Source organism: Octopus bimaculoides, chromosome 1, assembly GCF_001194135.2.
Source record: "Octopus bimaculoides isolate UCB-OBI-ISO-001 chromosome 1, ASM119413v2, whole genome shotgun sequence".
NCBI classification, from domain to species: Eukaryota; Metazoa; Mollusca; class Cephalopoda; order Octopoda; family Octopodidae; genus Octopus; species Octopus bimaculoides.
The window spans coordinates 105,453,777-105,466,709 of record NC_068981.1 but is presented as its reverse complement, the minus strand read 5'-3'; the positions used below and the strand labels follow the sequence as shown (position 1 = coordinate 105,466,709).

At 33.4% G+C, this 12,933-nt stretch overlaps 2 protein-coding genes across 8 annotated transcripts in view; one reads left to right on the top strand and one right to left on the bottom strand.

Moving 5' to 3' along the window:
* The window catches only part of LOC106871080 (reticulocyte-binding protein homolog 2a), a 24,883-nt gene extending 22,377 nt beyond the window's left edge, over positions 1 to 2,506 (top strand). Inside the window, exon 9 of the mRNA XM_014917353.2 lies at positions 2,275 to 2,506. Coding sequence (XP_014772839.1) covers positions 2,275 to 2,412 — 138 coding nt within the window. The 3' untranslated portion in view covers positions 2,413 to 2,506. The remainder of the gene's footprint in view (positions 1 to 2,274) is intronic.
* The window catches only part of LOC106871082 (coiled-coil domain-containing protein 34), a 110,824-nt gene that overhangs the window by 26,831 nt on the left and 71,060 nt on the right, over positions 1 to 12,933 (bottom strand). For 6 of the 7 annotated variants that reach the window (XM_014917366.2, XM_052968928.1, XM_052968924.1 and 3 more), the window contains 2 exons: positions 9,126 to 9,495; positions 6,226 to 6,776 (listed from right to left, as the gene is read on the bottom strand). In XM_014917366.2, the coding sequence (XP_014772852.1) occupies positions 6,226 to 6,776; positions 9,126 to 9,487 (913 nt within the window). In that variant the 5' untranslated portion in view covers positions 9,488 to 9,495. Of the gene's footprint in view, positions 1 to 2,473; positions 2,675 to 6,225; positions 6,777 to 9,125; positions 9,496 to 12,933 lie in introns of those variants that run through there. The other variant, XM_014917367.2, reaches the window with a different exon arrangement.

Sequence of the window (12,933 nt, the reverse complement as noted above, 5' to 3'; positions counted from 1 at the left end):
ATTTTTTTTTTTTTTTGTTTTGGTGTGGGGTATTAAATTAAACATTCTTAGTAGTTGATTGGGGCTTTATTTAGCCAACTCTGAAAGGATCTTGGAAGAATTTGAATGTGCCAAAATTTGAAACTATTATTATTATTAAGGTGGTGAGCTGATAAAATTGTTAACATGTTGGGAAAAATTGCTTAGTGAAAATGTATCTATCTTTATGTTCAAATTCTGCTGAGGTCAACTTTGCTTTTTGTCCTTTCAGGGTCAATAAAATAAGTTGAGCACTGGGGTTGATTTAATTGACTAGCTACCTCCCCCAAAATTGCTGGCCTTGTGCCAAAATTTGAAACCATTCTTCTTCTTCTTCTTCTTCTTCTTCTTCTTCTTATTATTATTATTATTATTATTATTATTATTATTATTATTTCCATTTCACTTCTCAGAGCTCTCAATATCACTTTCTCCAGTTAATTCTTTTAGAACAGACAACAACCAGTGGTCAGTGGTCTCACAGGGTCTCTTTCCACAATACTCAACACCCAAATACCAATCTCAAGATTCTCAGTGTCCTCAATAAAGCAGTTTTCTGAGCATGTTCTACCTTCATGTCAATCCCAATTTCTCTAACAAATTTCTCAAACCTAGTTGTTAATGCTCCCAATGCCCCTGCAACTACTGGGATGACACTTATTCTCTTCATTGCCCACATTCATACAATTTCATCTTTTAGTGGCTCTTTGTCACCCACTCGTACATTGTTAGGTATGGCAGAATCTGTGATCCTGCTTTCCTTCATCCCTTAATCCTCTACAACAATGTCTGGTCTCCAAGCATCAATCACTGAATCACACTGAATTGTAAAATCCCATAAGATCTTCTGCTCGTTTTTCTCAGTGATGCCTTCTGGTTTGTGCTTGTATCATTTCAATGTCCTTTCAAGACTTCTCACACAGTCTCCAGTGAGCAAACTTGGCCATGTTATTATGCCTCCTTTTGTATTCCTTTTGGACCAGTTTGCTAACTCACTCACATGTGAAATTATTTTGTTTTTGCTGCCATACATCCTACAAAAGGGTGATTCACTACTCTTATCCATTTGGAACTTAGTGTAATTAGTTCTCAAAGCTTGTTCCTGGGTACTGCATATCAGTGCCTCAGTGCATCTTTTCAGACCACTTTTTCTTAGCCATCTCCAGGTGTTGGTCCTGTCTTTCCCTTCAATTTCTCTGAGGTATTTCCTATTCATCATTTTCATTTTTCAGTTCTTCAGTCTTTGTTCTCCATCTTGTTTCTTAAATTCTTTTGGGTATGTTGCATTTTCACTCAGTATCATGTTGCTCTTTCTAATAGCAACAAACAAAGGTTCAATCTACTGTCTGACATACCATCCCAGACTATTTTCCTCATTGACAACACAGACCTTGAATCCTATGAGACCTCTTCCTCCCTTGTATCTAGGTAGATACAGTCTATCAGTATCGCTTTTAAGATGCAGTTCCTTGTTCATTGTTATCACTTTCCTGGTTTTTCTATCCATTCCCTCAAGCTCGATCTTTGTCCACCTAACAACACCTGCGCTGTATCACATCATGGAGACAGCCCATGTATTCATTGCCCTGATCTTGTTCTTTCCATTGAGTTTACTTTCTATAACTGATTTGGGTCTTCTGAGGTATTCTTGCCTAAAACTTTCCTTCATCTCATTATCTCATTCTCCTTGATTTTGTCATACTCCAAAATACCCAGATACTTATATCCATCCACCTCAATACCATCAAATGTCGCTACTTTGCTTATTTTTATGATAAGCATGCCACACTTTTTAATCTCAAATTTCATCCCAATATCTTTACTGAATATCTGCTCTGTTGAGACCAGACCATTTATTTCATGTTCGCTCTTACCAAAAATCTTAAAGGCATCCATATAGAACAGATGATTTAACTTTTTCCAAGGTGTATCCTGATGTCACTTTCTGTAATATTTGTGTGACTGGTATCATACAAATCACAAACATGACAACAACAACAATTATTATTATTATTATTATTATTATTATTATTATTATTATTATCGTCATCATTATTATTATTATCATTATTATTATTGTTATTATTATTATATTTTTAGTAGTAGAAGTAGTAATTTTCTCCACTTTGTTCATTTCGATAGAAGATCAGAGAATAAAGACAGTTCTTTAAGAAGACATTGTAAGTGAGAGGAGTCAACAATCTCAGCAAATTAGTTATTATGGAATAATATTTTTTCAATCTTATTTTTCAACAGTTGAACAAAGCACCGAAAGATTACTTAGAAGACCCAACAGATATCCTTGCTTTAAAGAAAGAAGATATGATTGCTACTGATAATGTAGTAGAGAATGTAAATGCAGAGTTTGATGATGCAAAAAATGACAGTGAATGAAGAATGTAGTTAACAGTTACTCATTAATATGAATGACTGAACAAATAAAATCATTCCAATGAAACTTATATAAATTATTTTATTAATTATTCTACTGGGTGATTCAAAAGTCTCTTTGTCATTACAACTAACATTAGTTCAGGTCACTTGGGCTTCATAATCCTTTAGCATTTGAACTGGACATATCCGAACCGAATATTCTACCTGTTCTATATTCAAACCAGCTAAAACCAGCCTCTCATACTTACCCTACAATGTCATTCTAAAAATGAAAAATCACATCATCAAAATCTTAGGCTACACAATAATACATGATTAATTCAAAACAATGTGAATAAATAAGTATTACATTTGACTGAGTAATCTGAATGCTAAAGTTAATGTACATCTTGTTTCTCCCTCTCTCTGTCCCTCCCTCACACAGCCTTCATCAACCACCTCACTGCATTCATTAACAGCCACCCCAATTGCAGTCTCCTTCACCAATGACTGCCACAGCTCAGAGATTCCAGGATAGCTGGTTTACTGCCCTACCATCCAATATTGTCAACTGTCTGAACTGCCCCAGGCAGTTGAACTATCCCAGGCAGTTGAACTATCCCAGGCAGTTGAACTATCCCAGGCAGTTGAACTACCCCAGGCAGTTGAACTACCATTATAGTGAACCATTTTAAGACAATGAATATGCTCTCATCTATAGCCCTTTAACATTTGAGCTATATCAAGCTCAAAAATTCTACTTGGTTTTATGTTTGAACTGGCTAGATTCAGCCTTTCACACTTATTTTACAATGTCATTTTAAAAATAAATAGTCACATCATTAAAATCTTGAAGCAATAAGATCGTGCATGATCAATTTAAAACAATATGAATCAGTAAGTAGTACATTTGACAGAGTAATCTGAATGCTAAAGGGCTAAATAACATTTTCTAGAATATATAAACAAGATAAATAAGTCAAAATATTTTCACAACAAAAAAGCAAGAATACTGTTAAAATATATAAAAAGATTGTAACAAAGTAAAAAAAAAATTTTTAATTGTGTCATTTAAATGCTAAAAAGACTTCTGAATGACTGTATAATAACTAAAGTTAACATGGAATTGTGAAATATTTCATAAACTTAAGAATAATACACTAAACTGATAAATTATTTGGTGTAGTTTTGCAACAGGAAAAAAAATGTGTGTATAGCTGTCTGTGAATACTACATAAATCCTGAAGCAATTCATAAATATTATTTCAATGTTTTTAACCAGTTTCCATTCACACAAACACATACAAATCTCTTTCTTTCCCTCTCTTTCTCCCTTCTAAACACTATTTTTATTCACTAGCAAAAGTTTTAAAAGAGACAGTTTATTTCTTGGAGTTAAATGCCACTCCCAATGCCTATAATTTCTTTATTTTGTGTATATTGGTACATTAAAACAAAAAGTTATGTGCACTGATTCTTTTATTATACAAATAAAATTTCAAACCTTTGATGAGTATATTTACTGAAATATTTCTTGGGTAGCAATTATTGAGATTTGTTTTGGTAAATATCACAATAATGTTAAAGAGAAACAATAATTAAAAGTAACAACACAGAAAAACAAAATGGATAAAAATCAAATAAAAATTATAGGTACCTCCTTGTGCTGTATCCCAAATTTATCAAGTGCTCATTGTTAATAACATGAGAAACAAACTTAAAAAAGTTTTTTGGTGCCTCAGATTTTAGATCCAATTCATGCTACTGAATAAGAACATGATCTTCATTTGTTTCTAGCAGCTCTAGTTTTTGAGATCATACCAAAATCATGTGTTATTGCAATAAAGAAATGGATTTACTGTACTTCTCAGAAGAAAATGATTTCTTTTTTTGCAATGATATTCAATGCTTGCTGATGAAAGTGGGCATATTAAAATATGCATCAAGTGAATGGCATTTATTCATAGGAAGCTAAGCAGAGCTTAAAATGCATGCTTCTATACAATAACAACAAATCTGGATCAATCTGAATAGGTCATTCAATTAAGACAATCGAACAGCAAGAAACAATCACCCTAGTCTTACAGAAAATATCACCATGATCACCAAAGGTTAAACTTTATGGATTTTAAAATTGTGAATTTTCTCTTGGGTTAAGCAAAGTGGATATACCCAGTATCCCTGAATTGTCTGTGTCTGGGTTAGTAGATCTAAGGATGAGCACTGGGTAAGAAAAAAATGACCTCTGAGAGTAAACAATATAATAAAGGAACCCTTGGTTGACAGAGATAAGATTATTTTACCATCATTGCACATTAAACTAGGCTTAATAACACAGTTTGTGAAGGTTTTGAACAAAGAAGATTGCTTTGAGTACATAGACAGAAGATTTCCAGCTCTGAGCATGGAGAAGCTGAAGGCAAGTATATTTGACAGGCTACAGATCAGAGAACTCATGAAAGGCCCACATTTCCAAGATTCAATTAAGAATACTAAGGTAGATGCATGGTCTTCATTCACTTTAATTGTAAGACATTTTCTTGGAAGCTATAAAGCAGATAACTACTTTTAACTAGTGGAGAACATGCTCTCTTCTTTCTATTGACTTGGCTGTATAGTAGGAGCATCAAAGTGCATTACCTCCACAACCATTTTGATAATTTCCCAGACAACCTTGGTGATCTAAGTGATGAACAAGGTAAATGATTCTACCAGGATTTAACAATTATGGAAGAAAAATGTCAGGAACACTGGAAAACCCATGTGATGGCAGACTACTTCCGGACCATTCAACACGATTGCCCTGGGGCAGCTCCCCACAGGAAGTTTCTGAGATGCTACTTCTGTGAGATGTCTGAGTAAATGAACATGGTATCACTGGTAACTTTCTATGCTTGTTTCACTGTTATCTGATTCTATGGATGTAATTTAATCACAAACATATTCTTTATATGAAGCCACTTTTTTTTATCCAAAAGGTGACAATAAAGAGTTGTAGTCATCAATCCTTGTATCCGATTGGTTGTTTGCATAGCGATTAGTGAGTATAACATATCTTGATAACTAGAGCTGATGAAGAAAAACTGATGGTACATTTAGAATCAGCAACCAAAATTTACCTAAAAACAAGTTGAATATATCAGGCACCAAATTCTGTGTTCCCCTGCAATACTGACTTTTATGTTTTTATATTCAAACCGATATTTTACAATTCCTACATTTTCTGCAGATCATTGACAACCTCTGTAAGTGAACTACTCAGTGTGTGTATGTGTGTGTGCGTGCATGTGTGTGCATTGTCATGGAATAAACAAAAATTAGTTCTGAGTTGTTCTTTTAAGATCGACCTGTCTTTCACCCCATGTAAGATCAATAAAATAAGTACCAAACGATGTACTGGGTATGATATAATCAACTAAAACCTTTAAAAGGAGTGTCCCAGCATTGTCATAAGTCCATTGATAGAAATCATTTTATCATTTTGTTTGTTTCAGTCATTGGACTGTGGCTATGATGAGGTACTGCCTTGAATGGTTTAGCTGAAGAAATTGTCCCCAGTACTTTTGGAGTCGGATACTTATTCTATCAGTCCCTTGCTGAACTGCTAAGTTACAAGAATATACAAAAACAAACACCAGCTGTTGAGTAGTGATGAGAGTGGGGGACAAACACAAACACACACACACCTATATCTGAAGCCATGTGGTTGCAAAACGAGCTTCTTAATTACTCAGCTATACCTGCACTTAACTGGTATAAAAAAATAATAATAAAAAGACTACTAATCACAAGAATTTAATATTACAATTTGATGCTGGTATAATTCAAACTCACCTCTAAGTTTTTTTGTTTTATTATCAAGTCTGTTTTGTGACACATTAATGCCAGACTTATTTATTCTTTCACACCATTCTTTATATGTTTCTTTAGCTTTCTCTTGACGTAGTTTGTGTAATGATTGTTTTTCTTTCTTCTTTTGGGCTTCAATCTTTTTTTTAGTTTTCTCAAGCATTTTCTTCTTATTAAGCCATTGTTTAAAGTTAACTTCAGACTTTTCAGCAATTTCTTGTTTTCTGACAGCTTCCTGTTTCTTATTTTCAATATATTCTCGTCTTTCTTGACAAATGCGCAATTTTTCTGCTTTAGCTTTCTCTTCAAGCCACTTATACCAAGAATGGTTAATTTCGATTTTTTTTTCTTCCAAAGCTTGTGCCTCTCTGATTTTGGCTATTTTCTTCATTTTCTTTTGTTCTTCTTGTTTGATAGAGATGTCTCGTTCTTCTTTTATTTTCATAAGTAACCACTTTTCCCAAGGTGTCAGGGGACGTGGTAATTTTTCATTGCTTGATGATGGACAAACTGATTGACTTCCGCTTGGGACAAAACTATCAAAGAATAATTAAAGAAATAAACATAATCAAATTCAGTGCATAATATTTTTTAATATCTATAATATCATTATGAATTGATTTTGCTTCCTTTCTCTGAGCAATACTTTATTTTCAGTCCAGTATACATATTAGCATGGAATATTGAAGTAAGTTGTTTGACATCGTTATCTTTTCTTAAACCTTTAGCATTCAAACCGACAATATCTGACCAAAATATTCTGTCTGTTTTATACTGAAACTGGCCAGAGCTGGCCTCTCACCTCAACCCTACAATGTTATTCTAAAACTATGTAATCACATCATCAAAATCTTAAAGCTATGAGATAATTCATGATTAATTCAAAACAAAACAAATAAACAAACACCACATTTGACAGAATAATCTGAATGCTAAAGAGTTAATGCTAAATAACTTCTATGAGAAATGCGATTTGTTTTACATTTTACTGAGCAGCAATGGAATTATGTACTTATCTAACAACTAAAATGAAAATCCTTACTCTGTTTTTTTTTTCCCTATTTTCCTGTGGTAAAAAAGGGTAGATAAAATAAATATGAAACTTTACTGAAGCTATAAAATATGTAATTATGATTAAGTATCCTATGCTCAAAAAGGATAAATAGAACTGATTACTCAGTCATTTTGAACCCTGTAATATTTTATTGTACTGTCTTTAGGAAAAGAGCACATAGTTTCTAACGGCCATTAACAATATAAGAGAAATGAAATAGCTAAAATCTAGAATAAAACCTGAGTAACTGACTCAGTTCATTGATAGTTTATTTCCTGCTTTAGCTAAGAAAAGCAACAGACCTCTAAAATCTACAATAGTCTATGTCATTATAACCATATGTATTAGACTTTGACACTCAAATTATTCTGTCAAATGTAAATCACATTGTTTTGAATTTTTTGATGATGTGACTATTTTTAGAACAACATTGTTGGGTAGATGTGAGTGGCTGCATGTGGTTGGTTTGTACATAGAGCAGGTAGAATACTTAGGTTGGATATGGCCAGTTTAAATACTAAAGAGATAAATTATTGGAAAATATTCCTTGAATTAGTAAAGTTGTTGATTTCAACTATAGAATGTACAGATTCAATGTTGGTTAACAGGAGAATATGTTTTTCATTGCTGGTGCCATGTAAAAAGCATCCAGTCCACACTGAAGTGGTTGGCATTTGGAAGGGCACCCAGCTGTAAAAACATGCCAAAACTGACCTCACTTGTGCTGGTGCCAAGTAAAAATCACTCAGTCCACTCTGCAGGGTGATTGGTATTAGGAAGGGCATCCAGCCATAAAAACCAAGTCAAAACAGACACAATAGTCTGGAGTAGTCTTCTACCTGGCTGGCTCTTGTCAAACCGTCCAACCCATGCCAGCATGGAAGGCGGATGTTGATGATGATGAAGTTGGCATATGCAAACATGGATGCATGTATGTACATGCATACACACATGCACAACTTTTTAATCTTACCACACACTAACATCTGTCAACTGAGTTTTATTGAGTCATGTCTTTACAACACTTTAAAAAACAAATAATATACACTGGGAAAGAAATAAAACTAAAACTCTATCCATTAGTTGGACATGGAAAAATTTGTGTTTCTTTTTGTATCTACCCTATTTTGTTTAGTTCCCACATATTGTTTCATGAAAGGCTACAATATTTCATCTCCAAATAGTAATTTTCCTATGATAGCTGTAAGTAATGAAGTTGTCATATCATTAAAAATAGTCTACAGAATCAATGTTCCTAGCAATGTTGTTAGAATATGAAAATACAGAAAATAAAAGGTTTCAGTCTTCTCAACAGTATTACAAATGTTTCTTTTTCAATACCACTCCTCTCTCTGTCTCTCGCATTTACTCTCCATGAATAGTACATATACTCTACAACTGAAACATTTTCCTTGGCTACTTACACTCCAATGATCAAACAACTTAAATAGTTACCTCTGTAATGAATTGCAGCAAAGTAAATTGATTTTTTTAACAGATGTTACATGAAATGATATGGTTATGAAATTTTTTGAAGTGAATAAGTAAAAAAATTACTGTTGAGTTTAGATTACTAAATTCTACTTAGCTTAAAACTCTTTAGAGTTAACAAACATTTAGATCAGTTCAAATATGACTGAGACATATTTAACCTGTACAAGGGCCATATTCATTGCTGTTTACTGTTGTGAATAAAGCCTCTGTACTGATCAAATATGTTTGACATATATTTAGTCTGTTTACTCACAACAGTGCTTTCACACACCTACGACAAAATCTTTAGAGTTAGCATTTGTTGAAAATCAAAAATATTTTCAGTAAAAGCTCATACCTGGATCTCTCTTCATCAACATTTGAAATACAAATATCATGGAAATCTTTCGATATATCTTCAATGAAAGAGTTTCTACTTTCTTCTTTTTCTTTCAACAACTCAGAGAACATTTGTTTTTCTCTCTGATTTCTAGGTTTCAACAACTCATGACTAAAACATACTGTGTTTTCTCTTCTATTGTGAAAGTTCTTCTCTGATAATTGGTCATCTTCAGAATCATAGCTGCCATGATCCAATATTGATAATAAAGAAGCTGTTGAGCCAATTGAATCTAGAGAATTGTTCCTTTCTCTTACATATTGTAATTTCATCCAATCTGGCTTGGTAACAGTAGTTGTTACAGGCTGGGGGTGTGCCATCTAAATCACTGAAAGAGAGAAAAAAAACATCACAGCAATTATAAATCTTTTGAGCCATTTTAATATGATTAAAACCTAGCATATTTTCAATCATCAAAATTAATAACAAAATGCAAAAGCATGATTAATGACAATAGGTTGGAGTATAAGTAAAAGTGAGATGAGTGGCAAAATAAACAGAGCCAGATAAATGCCTTCATATTTAGTTGAAATTTACAAAAAAAAAAAAAAAAAAAAAAAAAAAAAAAAAAAAAAGACAAAGACAGGTGTATTAGTTTAATGCTCAAGAAGGTGAGAAAGTCTTTCATGCTTCGAGCCCGCACTCTTCAACAGAAAGGAACACGAGAAAATGAACAGAGAGAGAATAAAAAAAACTTTAGCGGCTAGCAGTCAATCATGGCAGCTGGCTGGACAGAGATGGTCTGACAGGAGAGCTAAGAAGAAGGGGAGATAATAAAGTAGTGGTGATCCCAAAGCAAAGGTGTGTATGTATGTAAGTGTGTGCATGTGTGGATGTGTGCATAAGTATGTGTATCTAATGTGTGGGTGTGTGTGGATGCTGGGAAGTGGTTAGTGCTAGCGTGTACAGGGTGGTGTGATATGGTGTGGTGATGTGTGGTGTGGCATGATGTGTGATGGTGTGTGGTGTGGTGATGCTGGGGTGTGGGGCAATGCGAGGGTGGGGTGTGTTCCATCTATGTTCCTTGACTTTTATCCCTCTGATAATGATAAAACGAAAGTTAGGCATGTAAAGGAATAATTTCAATCAACTAAATGCCCCTCTTACAAATTGTGATATTCTGTGAAAAAAAGGAATTCTCCTCTTACTCCCCCACTTCCTCCTCTTCCTCATCTCTATTTATTATAATTAAAGCGGCACACACACACATCAATATATATGCACACACACACATATGCACACACACACATATGCACACACACACATATGCACACACACACACATCAATATATATAATAGGCTATGTGTCTTTCTACATGTGTTTTTTTTTTTTGTGAATAACAGTTTAGCATTTGAAGCTGTTGATTTTGTTCCACTCTGTAAGATTTACTTTATAAATCATATGACACAAGCTGGAGTCATTCTGTTTATCACACACACACGCACGCACGCGCACATGCGCGCACACACACACACACACACACACACAGAAACATATATAAAATTAAATGTTAAACTCATTTGTTTTCAAAATATTGTTCATGTAACATTTATAAATTATACATATACTAGCACCCCCATGTCTTCAAAAATGCTAACAGTTCTGTTAATGATAGAAAATGGTGTATCAAATCAACAAGAGAAACCATTGATAAATGTGAGCAATCAAGTAAACGTATGTACATACACAGAATCAAAGTATTTGAATAATCAGATATAGATATAATGTCTCGGATGAAAATATCCATGATGACAATGATGGTGACAACGATAACAACACTTGTACAGAGACAAATATGTTTGTTACAAAAGATAATATAGCAGCAGCACTAATGGACCTAGTTTTGTCTGGGTCATGACTCAGATGAAGTTTGTGAATTTGACAAAATATCTAGAAAATAAGTTGACTGTGAGAATTGTATAAATCCAATAAGGGTCTCTTTGTTCTAGGAGCTAATCCAATAGGAGATAAGTTGAAAATGAAACTTTTATGCTTTAAGAAAGATGATGGGGACTTCCATCTGCCTTCCAAATAGTGTACATCTTCCAGCCTTTTTGATTGAAAGTGGTAAGGCTAAGAACTAAGCCAAAACACAAACTTGTGCCCCAAGGTTTGGGACAGAAATATCAAGGAGTCACTCACGGTTATCAGAAATGATGTCAAACTGTGGCTTATTGTTACTCTTGTATTATAGTATGGGCAGTCATTAATGTAGGGTTGACAAGAGGCAACATATGTGATCAGGAAGAATCAAAATGGACTTACAAATCTTAATGACCACTAAAAGCTGCAAGGCCATACCAGAGCTGTGAGAACAGGTCTAGTATGCAACAAGACCAGCATGTCCCAGTTTCCAGAGCACTATCGGTTACAGCTCTGGAAGTGGTGGAGGAAGTCACTTCATGCCATTACCTTGTGATGAGATACAGGAGAAACAAAAACAAAAAATCATTGCTGAACAGACAAGAAGTAAAAAATAAAAATCCAAGAGTGAACCTAAGCAAAAGATGATAAAAAAAATCTAAGAAGGCTCCATCAGAAAAACATCATGAAGTTCATAGTAGCACAATACAATATATGTATCAAAGTGTCTTTTGAATCTTTGGTGAATACTTTTGAAAAAATTTTTTAAACGCGTGAATGATAGGATATTAGTAAAATGCTTACCATAAGGTTATGAGAATATGAAAGAAAGTGAACTAGAGCATATTGGGATATTTTTAGTCTACCTAATCCCCAAAATTCTTTTAAGTGTTTTTGGTAGGGTTGAAAGGGTGCCCTGGAACATTCTAGCCAGTGGATTTCCACCATGTGTGGACAAATAATTATAAACGTTTTCCATGTTTTTCAGATCTAAATTATATTTTGTTTTTATTGTTGCATTATTATTATTATTATTATTATTATTATTATTATTATTATTATTATTCTGCCCTTGTGGCAAAATTTGAAACCATTATTATTATCATTATTATTATTATTATTATTATTATTATTATTATTGTCATTATGTATATCCTTTTTTAAATTTTTAATCCATCAGTGGTATCTCTTCATTCCCCCAGGGTCAATAAAGTACCACAAAAAGTTCAGTACATAATTCTTCTTCCCTTGTTATTTCATTACTTTCATATTACCCTCTGTACTCATCTAACACTTTATATAAGGCATATATATATTCAGTTTTTACAGGTTGATAGTATCACTGTCTAAGTGAAATTATAATACACACACACACACACACACACACACACACACACACACACACACACACACACACACACACACACACACACACACACACACACACACACACACACACACACATACACAAATACATGTGTGTAGTGTCAGAATGCTTTGTCGTTGTTCAAGTCAAGACACACAACATGTAATATAATCTGGATCTCTTTTAGTTTCGTGGTTAAATTTCATGATGTTGGTCTCTTGTCCTTGTTCTTTTGCCACGTCATGTACCCAGTTATGTATCTATATGTACATGTGGATGAACGTATATACATACATGTACATATATATGCATATACTCATATATTGTTTATATATATATATATATATATATATATCAATGAAAAATATTTCAATACAAATGTATTAATTTCCAGTAAATATTGGTGCCTTGTTGTACCACTCTTCTGAATTTATATATATATATGTGTGTATGTGTGTGTGTGTGTGTGTGTGTATGTGTGTGTGTGTACCTGTGTATATATATATATATATATATATATATATATATATATATAT